This window comes from Mangifera indica, chromosome 14 (assembly GCF_011075055.1).
Source record: "Mangifera indica cultivar Alphonso chromosome 14, CATAS_Mindica_2.1, whole genome shotgun sequence".
Classification (NCBI taxonomy): Eukaryota; Viridiplantae; Streptophyta; class Magnoliopsida; order Sapindales; family Anacardiaceae; genus Mangifera; species Mangifera indica.
In genome coordinates this window covers 2666949-2689473 of record NC_058150.1, presented here as the reverse complement: position 1 = coordinate 2689473, position 22525 = coordinate 2666949, and the positions used below count along the sequence as shown (strand labels likewise).

At 33.5% G+C, this 22525-nt stretch overlaps 6 protein-coding genes across 6 annotated transcripts; 3 read left to right on the top strand and 3 right to left on the bottom strand.

The window, feature by feature from the left end:
• Window positions 1–731: 731 nt before the first annotated feature.
• LOC123196649 (trihelix transcription factor GT-3b-like) lies at window positions 732–2265 on the bottom strand. The gene is made up of 2 exons (XM_044610709.1): window positions 2008–2265; window positions 732–1774 (listed from the first exon to the last, which is right to left on the bottom strand). Exons 1-2 carry the CDS (start codon window positions 2200–2202, stop codon window positions 1208–1210), a joined length of 762 nt encoding a protein of 253 aa, XP_044466644.1. The 5' UTR covers window positions 2203–2265; the 3' UTR covers window positions 732–1207.
• Window positions 2266–6678: 4413 nt separating this feature from the next.
• LOC123196648 (F-box/kelch-repeat protein SKIP25-like) lies at window positions 6679–8084 on the top strand. The gene has a single exon (XM_044610708.1). The coding sequence runs from the start codon at window positions 6823–6825 to the stop codon at window positions 7981–7983; it is 1161 nt and encodes a 386-aa protein (XP_044466643.1). The 5' UTR covers window positions 6679–6822; the 3' UTR covers window positions 7984–8084.
• A 1865-nt stretch (window positions 8085–9949) lies between these two features.
• LOC123196647 (phytochrome-interacting ankyrin-repeat protein 2-like) lies at window positions 9950–11975 on the bottom strand. The gene is made up of 3 exons (XM_044610707.1): window positions 11352–11975; window positions 10582–10753; window positions 9950–10476 (listed from the first exon to the last, which is right to left on the bottom strand). Exons 1-3 carry the CDS (start codon window positions 11499–11501, stop codon window positions 10262–10264), a joined length of 537 nt encoding a protein of 178 aa, XP_044466642.1. The 5' UTR covers window positions 11502–11975; the 3' UTR covers window positions 9950–10261.
• A 1030-nt stretch (window positions 11976–13005) lies between these two features.
• On the top strand, window positions 13006–14588 carry LOC123195466 (protein MOS2-like). The gene has a single exon (XM_044609175.1). The coding sequence runs from the start codon at window positions 13166–13168 to the stop codon at window positions 14432–14434; it is 1269 nt and encodes a 422-aa protein (XP_044465110.1). The 5' UTR covers window positions 13006–13165; the 3' UTR covers window positions 14435–14588.
• A 2997-nt stretch (window positions 14589–17585) lies between these two features.
• LOC123195872 (acyl-CoA-binding protein) lies at window positions 17586–18926 on the top strand. Its single transcript, XM_044609738.1, has 4 exons — window positions 17586–17741; window positions 18229–18346; window positions 18436–18498; window positions 18613–18926. Exons 1-4 carry the CDS (start codon window positions 17730–17732, stop codon window positions 18690–18692), a joined length of 273 nt encoding a protein of 90 aa, XP_044465673.1. The 5' UTR covers window positions 17586–17729; the 3' UTR covers window positions 18693–18926.
• Window positions 18927–19699: 773 nt separating this feature from the next.
• Window positions 19700–22525, bottom strand: LOC123195815. The gene is made up of 4 exons (XM_044609660.1): window positions 21803–22525; window positions 20712–20767; window positions 20429–20621; window positions 19700–20136 (listed from the first exon to the last, which is right to left on the bottom strand). The coding sequence occupies exons 1-4, from the start codon at window positions 22388–22390 to the stop codon at window positions 19783–19785; spliced, it is 1191 nt and encodes a 396-aa protein (XP_044465595.1). The 5' UTR covers window positions 22391–22525; the 3' UTR covers window positions 19700–19782.

The following is a 22525-nucleotide window of genomic DNA, read 5'->3' as shown; positions in this document are numbered from 1 at the left end:
ATGATTCACGGGTTCTTGATGGTTGTGGAAGAAAAATTAGAATTGATTGATTTTTTTTATTATAACACATTGAAGAATGAACTTTTTGGCCATCAAGGCAGTATGGCTTCAAGTTTATCTGTTTAGCAGGGTGGCTTTAATTTTTATCTTCAACTGGCCTACTGTTTCAGTTCTTGCAGTGAAAATGTTTGAACCTGGAGTAAAAATTTCTTAGCTTTATTCGGCTTTATTGTATCATTTCTCACTATTTCCACATATAGAGATTTTACAACTTTTAAGTGTAATATATTTTAAAAATCCATTTTGAATTTTCGACTTTGTTTTGGAAAAACAATTTAAACTTTTATTAATCAGCCTTTCATTCTGTCTCAAATCCACATTTTATTCTTGCTTGAGTCTTGGTGACCAGCTCTCATTCTTGAATCTGCATTGTGCAAGAACATACCGGCAGAGTCTCTGGTCCGACCAACCACTAAGTTGATCGATTGATGAACACTTTCCTTTTGTAATATCAAAAATTAGAAAATTCAGTTCGCAGAAAGTAAGATCGCAAGTTTTGAAACTTTCCACAGAAAATCTCCTCGTTTTAAATCATATCACAAAGATTTGTATGATACAAAATTTTTGGGCTAAAAATGGACTGCATTCAACATCAAACTTCTACAATGAATTTGAATGCTAAAAATGTGATCTAAAGAAGAGCAAATTGCACATCAATCGACACACTCACATAGTTTAAACCCATATTTCTTATAATAGCCACTAGAATGATTACAATACAGAGAAACAAATGCACACTATGAACAACATTCAAACTGAAACACAAACTAGACGATACCCTTTTCACTTGTATGAACATAATATATTTACATGAAAAAGGAAACAAAAGGTGTCAACAAAAATACTTACTTCATAACTGCAGCAGATTAAGACCAAGAAATGAATATTTCTTCTCTTAAACACTAGAATTTCTTCAATGTCGATGTGACTATACTAACAAATAGTGAACCTAATTGCATACAATAGCTACTTTCCATATGTTTCTTGCACATACAATAGTTACTTTCCATATGTTTATACATATGTTTCTTGCATACAATAGCTACTTCCTCTTTGCAAAGAAGTTTATCTTTAAAATCAAAGTATTTTCTCACCTGTTATGCATTTACTTTCTTTACAAGCAACAACCAAGCTAAAATCCTCCACTTTAGAGATTGTTCTCATTGATAAGTTTCGTCAAAAGGGTAGTCAATAGAGCATCCCTCGTCTCGGCTCGTCTTTCTTCTTTTATTTTCCTTTGCTCCTCTTTCTCCCTCCAAGCCTGTTCGACCATTAACATCTCCCTCTCATGTTTCTCTATTCTTTGCCTCCATTCCTGCTCTAGCAATTCCCGTTCTCGGGCACGCCTCTCCATCATCTCCATCCACTCAATCTCCATCCTTTGTTGCTTCTCAAAGAAATCCTTAAGCAATTCCTCAATTTTTCCACCACTGCTGCCACCTCTTGAAGTCTTATCTGAAACAGTTCTTTCAATCTTCCTCTTCCGAGAATTACCTCTAACAGGCACCTCTGCCTCATTCTCATCTTCCTCATCAACATCATCTTCATCATCGGACAATTCATCGGAATACCTATTACCACTCAATGTCTTACCCCTTTTCTCTGGTTGAGTAAGTAATCTCCGCATATTCTTCGCTCTTTCAATAAACACTGCATGCATTTCATCAAAAAAGGGACATTGCCGCCCGCTATCTGGATCAGATGTCTCCTTGCCCTGCATAAATATAACCTCATTTACTCATTGTTCAATATCAATTCCCGATTAACATAATGTAAAAAATTTCAACTAGTCTGCTCTAAACCCTAATTATGATTTCATTCATACACGAAAGTGCATTTAAATGACCAATTTTTCATTTTATAGTACTCTTCTACTGAAACTTCACGAATTTATTATAACGAATAGAAATTCATAAAATCCTTAAAAGGGGTGATGAATATGAGTACCTTATAGCGATTGAGGAGGTTTTTCCACTTGCATTTACATTGATCGGGAGTCCTGGAATAGCCTTTCTCTTTCATTTTAAAGCTAACAATCTCCCATACAGTTTTGTTCCTTTTGATTCCAGTGAATTCTCTTTCAACTTCCCCACGAATCAATATCAAATCCCGAGTCTCCTCGTCACCCCACTGGGCTTGCATTCTGCCTTCTGCCTTCTTCCCCCAACCTCCGAAAGTCGACGCTAGGGTTTTTTCAGTTGAAGAATCGAACTCACGTGGACGTCGTCGTTTTAAAGCAAGTCTTCACTTTGGTGGGGTGCTTTTGCAGTTTTTCAAACAGTATGGGTCACATGGGTGGGGCTAAGTGTGAGTTTCAGTACGTGAGGGGTTTTTTGTGCAGCATATGACACGCGGGATCGAATGGTAGTGGGTGTTTCTAATTTTCCACCATGCGTGGTGGTGGTGTTTCGGTCATTTCAAATTTTAAGGGTTTTTTATATTTTCCATTTCAGCGGTAAATGACAATTTTTCTACTTTAAATTTTTTTTACCTATAATTTTTAAATTCTTATCCATTTTCTTAGATAGAGCATGTACAACTAAAACTAACATATTTTTATTTGAATAATATTATATATATAAATAATATATTATTAAATAATTAAACAGTTAAAAATTAAAAATAAATTAATATTTAATTATATTATAACATATTATTAATTGTGTATAAAGTTATACACATAATTTTATTATTTTTATTTATTTTCTTACCTAAAATAGTTTTTAGACACAAAAGAAATATATGAATTTGAGTTAAACAAAATCATAAATTCAAACCACCAATTCAAACTATAAATATAAATTGAACTAAGTCACAAATTTAAACAATAAATTTGAGTTGAAACAAATTGAACACCTCCTATTTTAAGTTTAACTCTGTTACAAAAATGAGTTCAATATTTTGATTTAAATTCGAATTAAATAATACAAAAGTAAAAATATATTTTAAAAAATTTAATACAAAATTTGAAAAATATTAATTTACAAAAACAACTTTTAAAATAATATAAAATTTGACAAATATCAATTTATTCAATAGAGCAAAATATCAATATAACATTTTATAGTTAAATATCAAATAATACTATATGATATAATATTTATTTAACTCTTTCATTATCAAATATCTAATAACCCTAAATTATAAAATCTTGTTTCACCCCAATATGGTAAAATATCTAATAAGACCCCACGTCGACAAAAACCAATTGAGATATTTTATGTTGAAGTAGAGTTGTAGTTTCTATACAAGTGGTGGACAGCAATTTTAGTGTTAAATTATGGATTTTGTCATGTCCGTTTGATACAAAGAAAAAAATATGGTCAATTGTAGTTTCCTTATAATTAATTGAGTGAATTACATTGTCCCCACCTAGCGGCGTCAGGTCAACGTCGACGCAGCTTATTGCGCTAGTGGGTTAGGTCATGTTTAACTCCTTACGTTGCAGGTTGGGTCAATCCGCTGGTAAGTAAAGGCCAACAACATGACTTAAGGCTAACGAAGCTGTGTCAAGCTGCTTGCAAAATATTTAATTTTGATTTTCAAAATTTGTAAAATTAATGACATATTTCTACGACCTACATTTGTATTTAAATTCGTCGAAACATTTAAATTTGATTGAAGAGATCTCACTTGTGGTGGAGATAAATTATTGTTTTATGATTAAAAAAAAACATAAATCAAACGTATAATATAAATCATAAAATTTTAAAATATCTAAATATCAATAATGAATTTTTTTAGTCATTTTCAATATTTTATCATATTTTAAACAAAAAAATAAATAAATAATAAAAATAAATTCATTTATGTAAATTTAAATGAAAAGAAAATAATTAATTATAAATATAATTAAAAAAACCTTTTAAAAACAATAGTGATATTATATCTATAAATAATAATATATTATTATGTGATTGATTAATTAAAAATTAATAATAAATAATATTTTATTATATAATAATATATTATTATTTATATATAAAATAATACATATAATTTTAATGGGTCGTGCATTCAAAGCTCCCTTCACCGCTGAAAACGGTAATGCAGGCTCATAAATGAAAAGCATTAAATTTTGGTCTGAAAAAAAGGAATTGATGCGGCAGTGTAATGCTGATGCTCATGGCTCTTCGGAGATTGAGGAGTTGAAGTTGAGGTTGGAATTCCTCATAAATGAAAAGCATTAAATTTTGGTCTTAAAAAGAAAAACAAAAAATTTAATGCGGTAGGGTAATGCTCATGGCTCTTTGGAGATCGAAGAGTCAAGAAACTAATCAAATTTTCTCTAATTTTAGTTTAATTTAATTTAAAAAATGGGTCAAACTTTTAAATTTAAATTAAATAAATTCGAGCCAAGATAAGTCAATTTAACCTAATTTTTAAACTCAAACTAATTTGATTCAAATCTAATCGTAATCATCGCTATTCAATATTAATAATATGTTTATTGATGTTGACATAATGTTTATTCAATAAAGCCTTTCTTGGTGGACTTGCAAGTAGGGGTGGTTTATGAATAAACAAAGACGAACTATTGTGATATATCATAGTCCATAAAACAAGTTGGAGTAGATTGATTAAACTAAAACCTAGTAGATGCAAAATGTATTTATATAAAAAATAAAAAGAAATATTATATATATATCAATTTTAAATATATAAATAAATATATATTTATATATATTATTATATAATTAAAGTAAATTTTATTTTTAATTTAAATCTATCTACCTATATGATTATATGTATATAAATGCACAGGCCTTTCTGCTTTTAACGGATTGACGTAGTGAAATGGCATGGGCCTCGCGTGACTAGAGAGCCAGCTTTCAGCATCTCACCTCAGCCTTTTTTCACTCACAAGTCACGACAAATTCACCTTTTGCCAATCACACGCTATGCATGGTGAGGTTCACTGAACATGAACCCTTAACCGGCTGTCTCTATCTCATCTCATCTCACGATATTATCGAAAATTTCCTAGTGAAAGTATTTAGAGGCTTTTCGATTTGATGCAATTATTTAACAATGTTCAAGAATAATATACGGATTTAATATTAATCATTCCCCAATAAATAAATAAATAATAAAAAACAAAAATATGTAGAGATAATTTAAAATTATTTAATTATATAAAAATAAATTTATATATAAAAAGTAATCTTGGTATCTTCTCACAATCATGAAAATTAAATTATTTATTAAACTCTATTTTTATATATTGTATATCGAATATCATATCATATAATATAATATTTAAAAAATAAAATAATAATAGTGTGTTATTATTTTATAAAATATTATAATCATATATAATAATTTAAAAATTTTTTTATATGTTTTTATTATATTGTTATTATTTTAAAAATTATATCAATTTATATAAATAATATATTTATAGTATAACTTACAAAATATATTATGTTTTGTCTGTATAATAAGATATTAGTATCTATGTTCACAGTCACGCACACTAATTCTTAATGTCAAGATCAAACTTGAACCTGGACTTGTAAATTGTGATCCTATTCATGCCACGTGTCCATAACAGTTTGTTTTTCTTTTGATTTAATGGTGGGGTTTATCATCTGTGTACTTCGGCGTTACTTCTGTCAGCAACCTGCTCCACATAAAACTATGCCGTATTGACAATGGCAAACAATTCAATTCTTTTGCTTTCAAAAGGATGACGACTTTGGAGAGAACATATATCTAATCAAAATAAATTTAAGGTGCCTTTTAAGTTTTAATCTTGTGCGGAGTGAAGTCATTATTATCCGGATGAGTAGTGAAGTCCAAGAAACATACAAACTGCCGGTGGAGGCAAGTTTATTTCAGCCTACCCACGTGACCTCTTTTTCTGAATTTGCAAGCTTTACTCAATCCAACTCCAACCACTAAATTTTCTGACTCTGGGCCCTCAAACATTCCTTTCATGCAAATCCCCTTAAAAACGCTATCAAATACATTGAGTGGTCAAAGATACAAAATCTTATGCAAAAGAGTTTAAATTTGGGATTTTTGATAATATATTAATATTAAATCTTTAAATTATTTAATACAACAATTATAAAATTAATAATTAGATTTAAAATCTCATTTAATATAATTAATTTAATTTTAAAAAGATAATCAAATTAAAATAAAATTTTTTAATTAAAAAATACCCTTTTAAATACCCTATTAAAATGATTTTAAAAATTATTTAATCGATAAATAAAGTGTTCAAACAAGATAATTTGAGTTTAAAATTTATTAATAATATATCAAAATCAAACTATTAATTTATTTTTTAAGATTTTAATCTTTTAAATTTTTATTTGTTTGGTATTAATATTATTGATTCAAGGTGGGAGGAACCCTCCTTCAAACTTTTTTTTGAAAATGAATGGTAATCAATGAGTAAAGATTTATAATATCACCTACTTAAATTAATAAATAATATATATAATTTTATATATAAATAATAATATATTATTATATAATTAAATAATTTTAAATTAAAAATAATATAATATTTATTATATTATAATATATTATTATTTATATATAAAATTATTCACATAAATTGTTCACATAATTTTATTACAAACTATCAAATATTCTGAATTCAACCTTTGCCATCCCTTTATTTTTTGACCAAATTTCTGACAGAAAACGCAACTAAACTGCCGTCGTTTTTTCAATTAAACGAAATAACAAAACAACTTCACCATTATAAAGCTATCCTCAAAACAGTCTCCTCCTCGGGCCTTCTCTATGTCTCAAACTCAAACTGACTTCTCTGCCAAGCGTAAAAAGCGAACTCAACTGAAATCCACCAAGCCGCCACCTGTGCTTCCCGGACTTCCCGAACACATCGCTCAGCTCTGCCTCTCCAGGGTCCAGCCTTCTCTTCTCTTCAACGTCTGCCGTTCTTGGAGACGTTTGATTTACTCTCCTTCTTTCCCACCTTTTCTTTCTTTGTACACACTTTTATCGTCCAAATCTCATCAAATTCTACATTTTTACTCTTTCGACCCCGTTGCTTCCACCTGGGAACCTCTTCCTCCGCCGCCTGATCCTCCCATTGACCTCCTTCTCCACCACCCTTCCTTTTTATCCCGGAAGCTTCCCGTTCAGTCCGTTTCCGTTTCCGGGAAGCTCGTACTTCTCGCCGCGACTACTCATAATTTTTACCCTGCACTCACTCGTCCTCTTTTGTTTAATCCCATTCACCGGAACTGGGTATTCGGGCCACCCCTCAACACCCCGCGCCGGTGGTGCGCTGCCGGATCGCTTCACAACGTTGTGTATGTGGCAAGCGGTATAGGATATCAGTTCTCCACCGAGGTCGCGAGGTCAGTGGAGAAGTGGGACCTGCAGAAAAACAAATATAATAACAATTATTACCACAATGGTGGCTGTGGCGGTGGCGGGGGGAGGTGGGAGAAGATGAAAGGGCTTAAAGATGGGACCTTTTGCAGAGACGCGGTGGATGCTGTGGGGTGGAGAGGGAAGCTATGTATGGTAAATGTGAAAGGGTACGGAGCCAAGGAAGGAGTTGTTTACGACGTTGAACGGGACACATGGCGGGAGATGCCGGAGGGAATGATCAAAGGGTGGAGGGGCCCGGTGGCTGCCATGGATGAGGAGGTGATGCTCACGGTGGATGAGACCAACGGTGCATTGAGAAAGTATGATGAAGAAAAGGATGATTGGGAAGAGATGATAATTCAGTCTAACATGCTCGTCGGAGCTCAGCAGATTGCTTGTGGTGGTGGGAGAGTTTGTGTTGTTGGTGGTGAGGGGGGAATCGTGGTGGTGGATGTCGTGGCAGCGCCGCCGCGGATATGGGCGGTGGATACACCAAATGGGTTCCAAGCTTTGGCGGTTCATATCCTCCCACGGATGAGCCAGTCGGTTCCAACCGATTATTGATTCATATAAATTTCACAAATTTTGCAAATTAAAATTCATTTTTTCATTCTGCAATTTTTTATGAATTTTTTTGAAAATTCTTGTAACAGATTATATTACTTACAGAATTATTATAATAATAATAATAATTTATTATTAATTAATTTTGAGTTGTTGGATGAAAAGTGAAAATTTGTCGATATGTATGCATGACTTTCAATAATGTATCTCGTGAGAAGATATAAATGAGCATTTAAACCAGGCCACTAAGCATGAATGGCTGATGTCTCCTGGCCGGCTGGCTGGGCCCTATAATTTTGGGTATTTGCTATTTTTGGAGGGTCGAATGAAATTTTCCACCCTAACTTTAATGAAACGATTTACTGTCCCTTAAGATTGAAAAGCTTATTTACTCATCCGTCATCTATCTTTAGTAATTAATACCGTTATATGAAAGGTTAGGAAGGTCATTTTACTCTAAATCTTTTTTTTTTTTTTTAAAACCATCGTCTGAATATATTACATCTCCGTCGCCTTCGTCACCATCATTGCCATAATCATCACTTTCACTATTGCCGGAGTAGAGAACCGTCTCGAGAATTATTGTAAAGAAATGATTCCAAAAATCATCAACTCTTCACATTTAAAAATCAAATTTCTTCAAATCTCTCTTCTCATTCCTCTCAAATATAAGCCAGTTGTTTCTGTCTCTCTATCTCTGTGTCTTTTGGATTCTCTTGATAAAAAAAATATTTTTTCTTTTTTATATTCTATGCAACAATTCTCTCTGATGGTTCTCGAATCCAACTAAAATATGGCTATCATAGATTAGAAGATAAATCTTATGAAGGGGACAAAAAGAAATTGAAAAACGAATAGAACAAATTCACGTTGCCTTTATCTTCATTGTGATGGTGGTGTTGATAGAAATAATGATGGTGGTAACTATGGGGAAGGAGATGGAGAAGGTTCAAACAATGGTTTTAGGAAGTTTAACAATGACAGAAAAATAAATGAAATTAATAGAGTATTAAAATTTTTAAAGAAAAAACTTAAGTTTGAATCTCTATTATATTTATAAAATCTTATCTTACCTGTATCCCAGATTTACCCATCAAACTAATATGGTCAATTTAGAGATAAAAAGGCCCAATCAATTTCCAAATGCCACCAATCTTACAGTTAAATTTTTAGCACATTAGTCATATTTATGAATCCATGTTATTTATTATTATCTATATTACCTATAACTCAAATTGTCAATTCCAGTTCATATCAGAATACTTAAACGCTCCCAATTTGAACTAGGCCTCTCTTTTTTTAGTATTTGTCCCTCTTCCCAATTTGTGCTAGGGTTTCTATGAACGATGGAAGGAATAGTCATTACGATAAAAAATAATCCAAGTCATATTTCCAAATGCAATAAATCATATTCTCAAAATATCACTTACAAGTTATTCATTATTTTTAGTTCAAATACATCTAACAATATGCAATAATCAATCTATTAACTCCATGTATATTTAGGGTAATTTTATAATAACCACTTTTCATTCACTTCAATTGATTTTATCAAGTTTATAACCTGGTGGATTGACTAACCATTTGCAATGATAATGAGACTAATATATTAGATTAATAGTTCTTAGTAAAAGCTGATAATTTTTCAAAAATTAGTAAAATTTGTTTTAATAAATCCTAGAACTCTTCCCAATTTGTGTCCTCGAGGGTTTCATATGATCGACGATGGATCGCCCCGGATCAAATTGCCATCTCCGCCAAATACTCCGCCAACTAGACCTGAAAACAAAATTTAACATCTTGTCCATCTCAAATGAATTGCGCAGAATTTGCTCAGCCCACCACTTAACCTACCATATAATTTATTAATTTAATGCACTGCAAGATGAAAATTGAAAAGGACGAGCATCAAATCCATATGCGCACATTCTCCAATAAAACCAATAAACAAAATTACTAGCACAACTGAAGAACTAAAAATCTCATTACAATAGCGGAAGGCATAACATCAAACCACCAAACTTAATCAATTGCGTATTCAGTCTTGCACAAAAATTACCACCAAAGCCTGAAAGGTTTTATAATGAGAACAAGTATCTGCGTTCTTCAAGAATTATTATAAAATCAACAATATTAAAAGCCAAACCAAGCTTACCAAAAAAAAAAAGCCAAACCAAGCATCGACACAGATACAACAGACTTTCCCATATACACAACAATAGTGTTAAAGCACCGAGATGCATCAAGCTCCTCTGACTCGGAGAGTGAGCAACGGCATTCAACTCTCAGAGCCATAAGAGGTGTTGCCTGCAGATAGATTTTCCCTTTGAAAACGCTCCATCTCCTCGTATGCCCATTCTAGACTGGGACAGTAATGAAGGGGTGGATTGAATCTGCTGTCGTCGATGTTATCCGGCAAAAATGCTCCGTTCTCAATCAGGAATTTAACAGCTTCCCTCTTTCTTTCTTTGGCTGCTATGTGAAGTGGGGTCCCTGGTATCACATGTTTATGAAGCAATGGTTACAAGTAGCAATTGTGTCAGTAGCACATAAAATGAATTGCCAGAAAATGTACTCAACAATGATGAAAATACTTACAGCCACAAGCACCCTTGGTTCTGGCATCAATGTCAGCACCTCGCTCAAGCAATTCATCCATGACTTCAAGGTGACCACCCTGAGCAGCAAGGTGAAGTGGGGTAACCCCTTTCGATTTGGGGCCCCATGCTGAGATATTCACATCCATTCCTTCATTAAGAAGTTGCTTCACCTGCTACAGAGAATTTTGAATCAACAACTATTTACCCTCGGTAAAATTCTTAGCACAGAATGATCAGTAGCAATCAGCGCAACTACAATAGAAATCAAACAATCTATTTCCTGAACTTTAAACCAATCTTGTAAAGATAATTGAAAAAATGTGTAATTTAATTCCTCCAGGATCTGTTGACAACTCAAAGCCAGGTCAACAGTTCAAATCTAACAGTCTAATCCCCTAAAGATAGAAGGCGGCACAAACTTAAACTCTGGTTCATATATAGTATTTATTCTTCCAATCGAGCTTGAAAAGAATCAATATACGTGCCTAAAGGCAGGAAAACCAAACGAGTTAAACAAAAAGTGATAAATACGACCTAATTGCAACACAAAGATTCATTCTTTATACTAAAAATGCAATTAAAAGCAATAGTATTAAATACAAAGAAAATGTTCCAGAGTTCTCTTAATCGTTCTTCTAGTTTCCATCGAGCAATTAATTCAAGGAAATATAACAACCCAAAAAAGATGTCATTAAACAAATTTAAGGGCACAAAGAAAGAGATAAAGTAAAAAAGAGTGATAAAGAAAAAAGAAAGAAAGAAAATTACCGCTTTGAGATCACCTTTACGAGCACTGATATGAAGCGGAGTCCAACCCCTATCATCCCTGTCTACCACAGACCTAAAGAAGCGCTTTCTAGACAACTTACGCTGAAAACAAAACGGACCCAGTTGCTCTTGGGGCATGCTTTCAATCATCGTTTCCAAATTTCTTAATCAAACCAGAAACCAAACCGTGAAATATCAATTATCGTTTCTGCTCGCAACAGCTATTTGACTGAAAACAAAGCAAAATTCAAAGAAGCCGATTTGCATAATAGGAAATTAGCGAGAAGAAGAGGAGTGATTGGCAATGCAATAGGGAGAGAACGGATTGAGACCAGGGCCCAAAACACGAAGATTTTGACGCACGACGGCGGAGTTAATAACAGATGAAGATGAAATAAACATAGTAATCGATTATAAACCCTAAAAACACAGAGATTAATATGAATATTTGGAGATAAAGACAGGGAAATTAGACGAATCCGGGTTTGATTAGGAGAGTTTTGGGAGGAAACATTAAAAGTTGAAAGCTTTTGCCCTAATTGAAACAGGAAGAGAATTTTTAGTCGGAGTGAATCGCGTGTGAGATCACGGAATGTTTTAAAACTGAATATTTTCGTTTGGCTGATGCTGGTTCTACAATTGGCTGTACTTATGGTCAATGATTTGGGCTTTTTGGGGCCGGTCTCTGGGCCCATAGTTTTTTAGTTCAATAATATTAGGCATAGATATGATGAAAAAATAATTTTTTTGGTTAGATTTTTTAAAATAGTGAAAATAAATAAAAGATAAAAAGGTCATTTTATATTATATTAGATTAGTATTAAAAGAATAATTTAAGGAATTTCGTTGTCATTTGAGGAAGTCCTCTTGCCTCAATTTTGTATTCCAATGTCACGTACATTTCTTTTACATATTATTTTAAAATATTATTAATGTGATAAGAGAATATATATCTTGTATCTTAATTGTCATATTCTATTTGAATGCTTTGCAAAATCATCAAATCTCATGTTCTTTATTCTTGTTGCTTTTTTCACAACATTGTGAAATTGAATTGTAACACTCTTACACCCCTTGTATGTATGCCCTTATACACATCATGTTTGCAAAAACCCACTAAATAATTGTCCAAATATTCATATTGTGGCATACCTTAATAGTGTTAAGGATGTCTATTTCTCTACGCAAATTTTTTTTATCGAATCGACCCTTTAAACACCCTATAAGATATCTAATTCCACTATATGATACACAAGACCACTTCCAACATGCATACACTCATACATGTAATCAACTTTGCACTTGCTCTTAACATCACTGGTTACACTCTTTTGTGTCCCGTATTCCCCTTCTTTATAGCAACTCCCTCTTGAAAAATTTTATGAAATATTGCCAATATGATTGAAGAAAATTCATTTCATGTCTTGGTTGTCACACTCTATTTGAATGCTTCACGGAACCGCCCATCCTCGTAAATTCTTCACACTTGCTACTCTTGTCATGACGTTGTGGAATCAGATTGTGACATTATTCTATTCACCTGGCATGTATTAGTCAAAGATGGTCGACAATCAATCTCTAACCAAGGCTGGGGTGTTTCAATAGTATCGGAAACTATTCGGGGTGTAAATGTGATTAATTCTCAAGTTGAAACGGAAAAGTAAGCCCTATGAAAAAGAATTGCTGGACATAACTAACAACTACGGAATCGTGTGCTTAGCTGTTGGTGAAATTGTAGCAAAACAAACGAACGAGTTGCTGGCAATAGAGGGAAATTCGAAAGCTTTGTAGCTTCTTCTTCTCCTTTTCTCTCAATGACTTCCAACGCCACTAAAGTTTCGTTCTCCGTTCAATCAAAATCAAACCGGAAACAGTCAAAAAGCCTCCATCTTCAACATGAAGATCAAGATGAAGTTCAACCCACCAAACACTTCGTCACCGAATTCGATCCAAACCAAAACCTAACCGACGCCAAGCCGAAACCCAGACTCATATTACCGCCTAAATCCAATGAATCGCGTCCTTACAAGAAAATGAAGAACATTGACCTCCCCATTGAAACCTCTGACCAGCTTCAATTGGAGCTCCATAGCACAACCGGCGGTGCTGAAGGTGCCGCTCAGATTACGTACGGTCTTAATTTGAGGAAGAGTGTTGGCGGTAATGAGGATGAGGAAAAAGCGTCTGACTCTGTGTCCGCGTCTGAGCCTGTAGAGAGGGTGAAATCGAAGGATGTGAAGTTTGATTTGGAGGAATTGCCCGACGATGAGGGGTTTAAGCAGTTTGAAGATATGCCGGTTGAGGATTTTGGTGCTGCGTTGCTTGCCGGATTGGGTTGGTATGAGGGTAGAGGGCTTGGTAAAAACCCTAAGGGAAATGTTCAAATTAAGCAAATTGAGAAGAAAAGTTTTGTTTCTGACGATGCTATTACTGGTTTGATGAGTGGTAAGGAGAAGAGGAAAGAGGACAAACGCATGGACTCAAATGGAGGCGATAGGATGGATAAACCAGTCAAACATCGAAGACAGGAGAGTGAAGATAGAGAGAATAGAAATGGCAATGGGAGCCAAAAGCATAGAGAGAGTGAAAAGAGAGGTAGTGTTAATAATGGGACTGAAAGAAGTAGTAGAGAGGGTGCAAGGAGAGGCAGTAATAATGATGGGAACAAGAAAAGGAGAGAGAGTGAGAATAGACACAGTAATAGTGATGAAGAGAGGGCTTCTTGGCTAAGGCGTCATATTAGAGTAAAGATAATAAGCAAAGAGTTTAAGAAGGGAAGATGGTATTTGAACAAGGGAGAGGTGGTTGATGTGGCAGGAACTAAATGTGATATATTGATGGATGACGGCAGAGAATTGATAAAAGGTGTTGATCAGGATCTTCTTGAGACTGCATTGCCGAGAAATAAAGGTGGGGTTCTTGTTTTGTATGGAAAACATAAGGGTGTGTATGGGAGTTTAGTCAATAGGGATATGGATAGAAATACTGGCATTGTTTTTGATGTGGATACAGAAGAGTATTTGAATGTTAATCTAGAGCAGATTGCAGAGTATACTAGATGCCCAAGTAGTATTAAGTATTGATTCTCTTGCCTCAACAAGATGTTGCCCTGTGATCAATAGGTATTTCAAGCTGCACCTCCTGTTAACACATAGGGTGATATATAGTTATTTCATGCTAGGAACATTGTTAAAACATTTTATCTCATTCTAAATGAAATTTCTTGTTGTATTTTAATTGGTAATTGTCACTGTTTTCTGTCTATTTGATTATTTGTGCTATGGGAAGAGCTTTGCTTGGTAATTTTTTTGGTTTATTTATGAGTTATTGGTTTTATCACCTAATGGTGTATTTTCTCAAAAGATATTTGCTGGAAATTATTAAAATAATGAAATGGATTTTTGAAACTTTTGTGAATATGTAAACAAATGTTCTGTTCTTACATGATCACACTCTATATTCTGTGTTTACTATCTTTTACAATCACAAAATTCTTATAGTTGGATAGATGTGAGTAGATAGATGCATGAATTTCTTTACATGATTTTTTCTGTCATCTTTGACAATCTATGTTTGGATTTAATAATCCAAATAACTCGTTTGGCTCCTTTTGTTTGAACCTCTGCAATTATGGTATTCAATGCATTTATATAATGTAGGGTCAGTGTAATTGGAGATCAATTTGATATTTGCTTTTTTATTGGCATAGGAATATTTAGAATTTTCTGCTGTTTTAGCAGTGTAAAGGTGATCAATTTTACATTACAGTTGTTAGGTCTAGTGTATTGCAGAACTAGCTATTTTGTCTTTTATGTGTGGGAAAATGATGCTAGAAATTGAGGTGTGCATCATGTAGTGTATGCTAGAATAAGAATCATTCTTTGTTTAGTTTAATTCTGTAGTTGCATTGAATTAATCCTAAATGACATTCATAATTTCCTAAAAGCTTCTGGAATTCAGCGAAGGATGATTGGATAATCCATTTGAAAAGGTTAGTAAATCTAGTGTAGAATTATATTGTAAAAACTTTAGAATTATACTGTTAGTAAATCAACTCGTGTGATTGGACCCAAAGAAGAAACTCAAATGTTTGTGTTTCACCATGCTGATGTTTACAGTGTAAGAGGCCAGGGAAGAGTATTGATTGTCTTTTTCTTGTACCTGGATCTTGAAGTGCTATGCTTTGTTCAATGCTAAAATGAGTTCGGATGTTCTATAGTCTAGGAATTCCTTACTATTAAATAGGTTTGTTGGTTGGGACTGGAGTAGAATGCTGCTGTACTTCGGAGGTCTGCCATTTTGGTTATATTTTCGGTTATTTGGTTGGAAAGGACTATTGGAAGATAGGGAAGAAAAAAATGTGATAACTTATTGGATATATTTAACTTTCAATTTTCATTTGGTCTTTTGCCCTAGTGAATTCCGAGGAATTGCTTAAATCATCCAGATTGTGATGCTGCTTAACAGTTCCTTATTTTTTCTCCATTTGTTTCTTGATAAGAGAAGAACAAATTAACTTTAGATAATAACACTTTGGAGTAGTGCCTTCTTGGTTGGAGTAATAATTTTAGATTGTTACCTATTGATGGAGTAGCTTTTATTCAAGATTATCAGTCTTGATAAAATAGTTTTCTGGACTTGGGACTTAAGGTCTATTATTTTACATATGATTGTTTTATGAACAGGGAAGATTTATTTATTAGAAGGGCAAGCGTTAGGATTTTGTTTTCCCTGTAGAACTTGCCCATTAGTAATGCAGCGGTTAGGTCCAATCTTCGAAGGGTTGGTATTTTTGTTGATGAAGTTGAAAATCTAATTTAGGGCAGGCACGGAGCTGTTAAAAAGAACAATAAAACTATGTGTATATACGTGAAAATACATTTTATTGTCATTTTGTGATTGAATAATTTTAAATTAAAAATAAAATAACATATAATCATATGATAACACATATAAATATATATTCATTTATATATTTAAAGTATGTATCATAATACTGCACATCAATTGCTTATGGATTGCAATGTGCCCACGTCACATACATTTACTCCAAAATAAAATTTGTTTGATTTTGCTAATCCTTGAATTTATTACATCTTTTTAGAAGAATCCAGTGATCCCATATCAGTAATGCAACCCAATGTGAATTATGACACATGACCAATCAAGCCTAAACATACAAAGAAAGTATTGATAATTTTTTTCACATATAGTATTGGTCAAATTTTCACTTGTTTCATCAAGTTTCTTAACAACTAATTGCCCCAAAACCAAGTAAGAAATAAGAATCCAGTGGGCAGAACTTGCTCAAGAGGTAATTGAATTTTATTAAGAAATAAATAAGAATACAATTTCAATTACCCAACATAATGTGTTTAAAGTAATTTTGAATTAAAGTTAAAATAATACTTAATTATATAATAATATATATCAAATTGAGTATTCAAAACTCAATGCACTAACATTGTTCATTATTTAGTTACAATCCATTCGAGTTTGCCTAAATCAACCTCATAAAATAACACTTTGTCTTAAAATATTCTTATAAAACACTTGATACGACTTTTATATATAAAGTAGTGTTATGTATATAATTTTATGCATAATTAATATATATAATTTTTTGTATAAATAATGACATATCACTATATGATTAAATAGTTTTAAATTAGAAATAAAACAATACTTAATCACATCGTAACATATTATTATTTATATATAAAATTATTCATATTATTTATACACATAATTTTATTATTTAGAATAGTGTTATATACACAAATAATAATTATATTATTATATAATTAAATAATTTTAAATTAAAAATAAAATAATATTTAATTTTATGATATTATTATTTATACGTAAAATTATATATGTTGCTCTATATATATATATATATATATATCATTTAGACGATTTTACCCACATCTTTCATCAAAACTTATTTTTCTGCTTTCAATGATGATGTAAATATTTGATTCTCCTCCTCTTTATTCCTACGCAATTTATTTCCCATCACTGCTTTTCTTTCTTCAGAATCTGTTTTACATTTTAGAATTTTCATTCATTTTATTTGATTGTTTACTCGATAATGGAGAAGATATGGAATCAAACAAAATGGGTCTTTTCCTTTTCTAATTTTTTTAGATAAATATGATTGATAATAATAAAGAAATTAATTATTATTATTTTTTGTTGGCCACTTCTGCCCATTCTTAGCCACCTAATTACAATAAGTGGCACATGTACCAGTGGACTTCTTAGTCAAACTCAACCTACTCTATTTAAAACAGCCACACCTCAAACTAGAGCCATTGGCGTTACGTTCTAAGTTTGTTATTCAAAGAAGAGAAGCCATCCCGCATCAAATTCTCAATGGGTCTGAAGGTCTAATTACTCTCTTTGCATTGCGTTTAACAAAGATCAAATTTTTATTCCGTTTTGTTTTGAATTACCCGGATTGATTTCGGGTTTTCAGTAATGTGTGTTTTGTTCTGAGTTATGAATTGTTGGATTAGTTTCTGGTTAAACGTGATCTGGGCTCCTGCATATATATATATATTTCCAGTTGATTTCTGGGTTTCTTTCGTTGGATTTGATTTTGAATTATGATTCTATGTATCCTCATTGTTTAAAAAAATCTATGGCAAATTTGAATCAAGTTTTGTTCAAATTTGAAGTCAAAGGCCTGTCGCCTTTGCTCACGAAGTCGGAGATCTTTCAATTTTCCCCAGTTTGGAATCAGTGAAGCTTTCATAAGTTTGTAGTTTGTACTATTTAGATTAATTCTATTTCTATGTGGTGTATTGAATTTGTGTTTGTATTATTTTTAAGTTTGTGGAATCAAACTGTGAACCTGCTTGGGGTTTTGCAGGAAGAGTTTGAGGAGTATGCTCAGAAAGCAAAGACCCTACCGCAGAACACAACCAACGAAAACTTGCTTATTCTCTATGGACTCTACAAGCAAGGCACCGTTGGACCAGTGAACACAAGTAAGTATTTTGCTGCACAATTACTGTATGAAAATATTCTTTGTCATATTCTGTATTAGTCTTCCTTGTTAATTGATTTCGACTTGCAGGCCGTCCTGGAATGTTCAACCTAAGGGACAGAGCAAAATGGGATGCATGGAAGGCTGTTGAAGGTAGTTTAATATGTAGTTTTTAGACAACAGTCTTTGTTTTCCAGATTCATTTAGAGAAATTTGCTTGTGACTTTTGATCTTGCAACTACATGGATTCTTTTTTTCTTTTGGCAGCAAAATCCAAAGATGAAGCCATGAGTGATTACATAACCAAAGTCAAGCAATTGCTGGAGGAAGCTGCTGCTTCTGCTTGACATTTCTGTGTGTTCTTGGCTTCTGAATATTGTGCTTTAGACGTTGAAGATAATAAGACAGGAAAACTACAGTTGTTTCGGACCTACAGCTAAATTATGCTTTGAATTATGTATGATATGTACTTCTGTTTATTTATTTCAATGGTAGTATGATTATTGTTGGCCTTCTCCATGACTGATCTTCTGCTACTCTTGTGTACTTCTTTAATTTGATAAGGATGTTTTGGTGGGCAATTCTGGTACATCTTGAATCTTAACTTGTCATTGAAATAAATCTCCTAATCTTAATGCTAGAATTACAAAATATAAATGATTGATATCATGAAAAATCAAGACAAAAATGAAATCTTTTGCATCTGGGGTGGGATTCAAATGTTTCTTCAACAATAGAATTCTAACCAGAATCATTTTCTCCGCAAATGTCTTACACTATTTAAATAAATTCTCAAAGTCCTCTGCAATTTCCACGTTGGAGACTCACCAAACTTAACTACATTTCTGTCTATGTAATTATACTCTGGAATTTTCACACTTTCTTGTTGCTTTCAATATCAATTTATCTTGTACCAAACCACCCGAACTTCGATATCTTCTAGGACTTGAAGATAGTCTTTTGACATCGGCTTGATTAATACATTTTAAGATTTTCTAGAACCCAGTTGCCATTTAATTCCCACCAAGATTTTCTAGCTACTAAATTTACTCTTTCTGGACCAATTGAAAGATTACCAAGTTCATAGATTTGTGGATATCAAACCAAAATTTGTCTGTATTGATTCAAGATTCTTGCAGCGAGCTTATATCAAGCACACTACTATTGTATGCCGCTCTACTTTCCCATATCACCAATTTAACTAGATGTTGCCTGCCTTGCAATGCATTATCATGTATTGCAGTTAACCTTCTATTATTGTTTTCTTTTTGATAAGATAGATCAGTATGTGATGGTCGCTAAGGTAAATGCAGAACGATTTCATCTTAATATAAGTCATCTTACTTCCTCTATATGGTTTTAGATCAGCATATATACCACAGAAGCAAATATATTTTCGTTAGATCAAGATTTGGGGATACCATTATTCTTGAGATTCTATTGAACAAAAGGATATCTTGAAATGTAGCATTCCCTTAGATGAGAAGCACCATCTCTGGCCAGAATGCCTTCAAGATCTCCGATAATTCTTGCCAACCATATCTCCAAATTTCTCTGGACTTCTTTCAAATTGTTTCTAATGCAGTCCAATGACCGTCTCATGGTTAACTTGGGTTGGCTTCCTAGTTCATCATCATAGTATGATTTCCCAATCTCAGTTTGTAATGCTGTAAGCTTCTGGGCAGTTTCAGATGCACGCTGCTGAAGTCGAAATGCTTCAAGCAAAAATTCGGTTTGCCTTTGTGTTCGAAACTCTGGACTGAGTGTGGATTCACAAGGATCACTAGCCTGCTGTAAAATGCCATGGATAAATAGGGTTCAGCAACATACATTAATGTCTCTAATCACCAAGATCAACATAAACAGATGAATATAACTCATTCGGATTTTGTAGGAGCGTGTAAGTGTGAGAGAGAGAAAGAATTGTTTCGAGCTAAAACCATGCAGCCACCCAGCCTATTTAAAAGGGAACTTTCCCACATCATGCTCAACCAAAGCAACATGTTTTCTATAGTTGAAGTCAAAATTGAAGGAGAATGCAAACAATTCCCTTAAAATGTAATCAGGGGCAGAAAAATCTTACCATTCTCCTGCAAAGCTCATCAATCTTCCCAGCAAGAGCTTGATATCTCTTAGCCTGCTTTCTCATTATTGACGGCACCTTTGACAGATCACTTTTTCCGATCTTCTCCATTTTCAGTAACTCCTCTTCAAGTAACTTTAGTTTAGAGGAAACTCCTGTTGATTCACCATCAACCTTCCAAGGGGACTCCCTTCTGAAAGGAAACAAACATCACTATTTTCAGTTGCAGCAGAGTTGCTACAAGTTTACATTGACAATAATTAGTTCCTGCTGTTAAATTTACCTCGCTACAAAATGCTTCATATGGTACAGTGATTCAAGGGATTCATACTGTACATCCTGCAAGTAAAAATACTTAAAATCAAAACAGTGAAAACACCATCACTACAAATCGACTGCCAACACGGTCCAGGTCAAAATAGTTATATCTATAAAATAGTTACCAATTCAAATCATTTTCTATGTCTCTATTTTATCTAAATTGTTTTACTCATGATAGGACTTGATAAAATTTTCCCAAAGCAACACGAAAAATAAAATGCTGACAGATGCCAGTAAAGTTTAAAGGCAAAAGGCCCTTCTATATTATATATCCCCACAGATACCATGTTTTGCCTATCTAGTAACGAAAATAAGCAATTTCGGTTCAGTAACATTCTGACCATGTTCACTACATCAAATAAATTAGGTAGTTGATTTCTTGCCTTCATTAAACTTATTTGCTCAAGCACAGAGGATAACAGGCCAGTGTTATACCAAAGACACGACAGTATTCAAACCTAGTTAATGTTACATAGTATATAATTTGTTCTGCTTGTTACAGATATTTACTCCCTGTGGTCCAACCCCATCAACAATATTATCAAATTAAGTAAATATAAGCAGAACCCTTGTCACAAAACTGCAGAAAGGCGTGGTCCCGTTGATGCTGAAGCTAGATTATGAGAAGCAAGAAACTGGCATTAGAATTCTAGTTGGCACCAAATTAAGTATATCATCATATTTTCCAGTTACAGAGGACAAACCGCAAATATCCAGAAATACGGAAGATAACACAAATGGAAAATTGTTCAACACATTTTACCCCAAACATCGCTAACCAGGCACTCAAAACATCCATCAATCATTTTATTTAAAGCATTTCAATAGAACTGCAAATAATTAAGCTTTCTTGTAACACACTTGCGTCAAGAACAAGCAACAAATTAGCTATATTTTCTCATTTTTTGAAGACCAAACTCATTAATCTATTGACTTTGTGTATGAATTATGAATGTATGGAAGTAAAAATTCAATTTCTGAAAAAATTCTGGGCTGAAACACCCTCAAACAATTGACCATTAACAAAAACCAAAAGTGAAACAGAGCTCAAACCTGCCATAGACTAGCTTTCTCAGCCCAAGACTTGGAAGCAGAAGCCAAAAACTCAGAGGTGAATCCCAAATTGCCATTTTGACCATCATCCCCACCACAAAGGTCCCTACTCGCACACCCACCAAATTGATCCTCTTCTTCCTCAAACTCACACCCTCCTCTTCTAGACATGAACCCAATCATCTCCTCGAGTTCCTCAATTCGCTTCTTCGATTCCGCTTTCTCCCTCTCCAATTCCTCAATCTTCGACCTCAAACTTGCCATCTCCTCATCCGCGGCGTCGATCTGTTGCAGAAGCCGCCTCTCCTCCGCCTGCCACGTGTTCCTGTGAGTAGCAAAGATCTCCACCACCCTCGCATTCGCCTTGGAGTCCTCCTTCCTCCGCGACTTCATCTGCCTCAACTGCTCCTCCGCCGTCAACAGCCGCGTTGACAGCTCCCTCACTTGAGACTCCAAAGTGGGTATCAGTAAAAGAGACTTCCGCGGAAACAAAGCTAAAAATAAAGAGAAACTTAAGCCAAGATATGAAGAAAGCAGCTTCTTCGTTTCCTGCACTTCCTCTTCTAACTCAAGCTCTTGAGCAGCCATTTCACTGAAAAAACAATTCTTTTTTTGGACTAATTCTATAATTCGATTTGGATATAGGGAAGTGGGTTTCTTTTAGTTTGGTTATTGTTTTAAAGGAAAAGGACAACTGACAGAGTGTTGTTGCAGACTTTATAT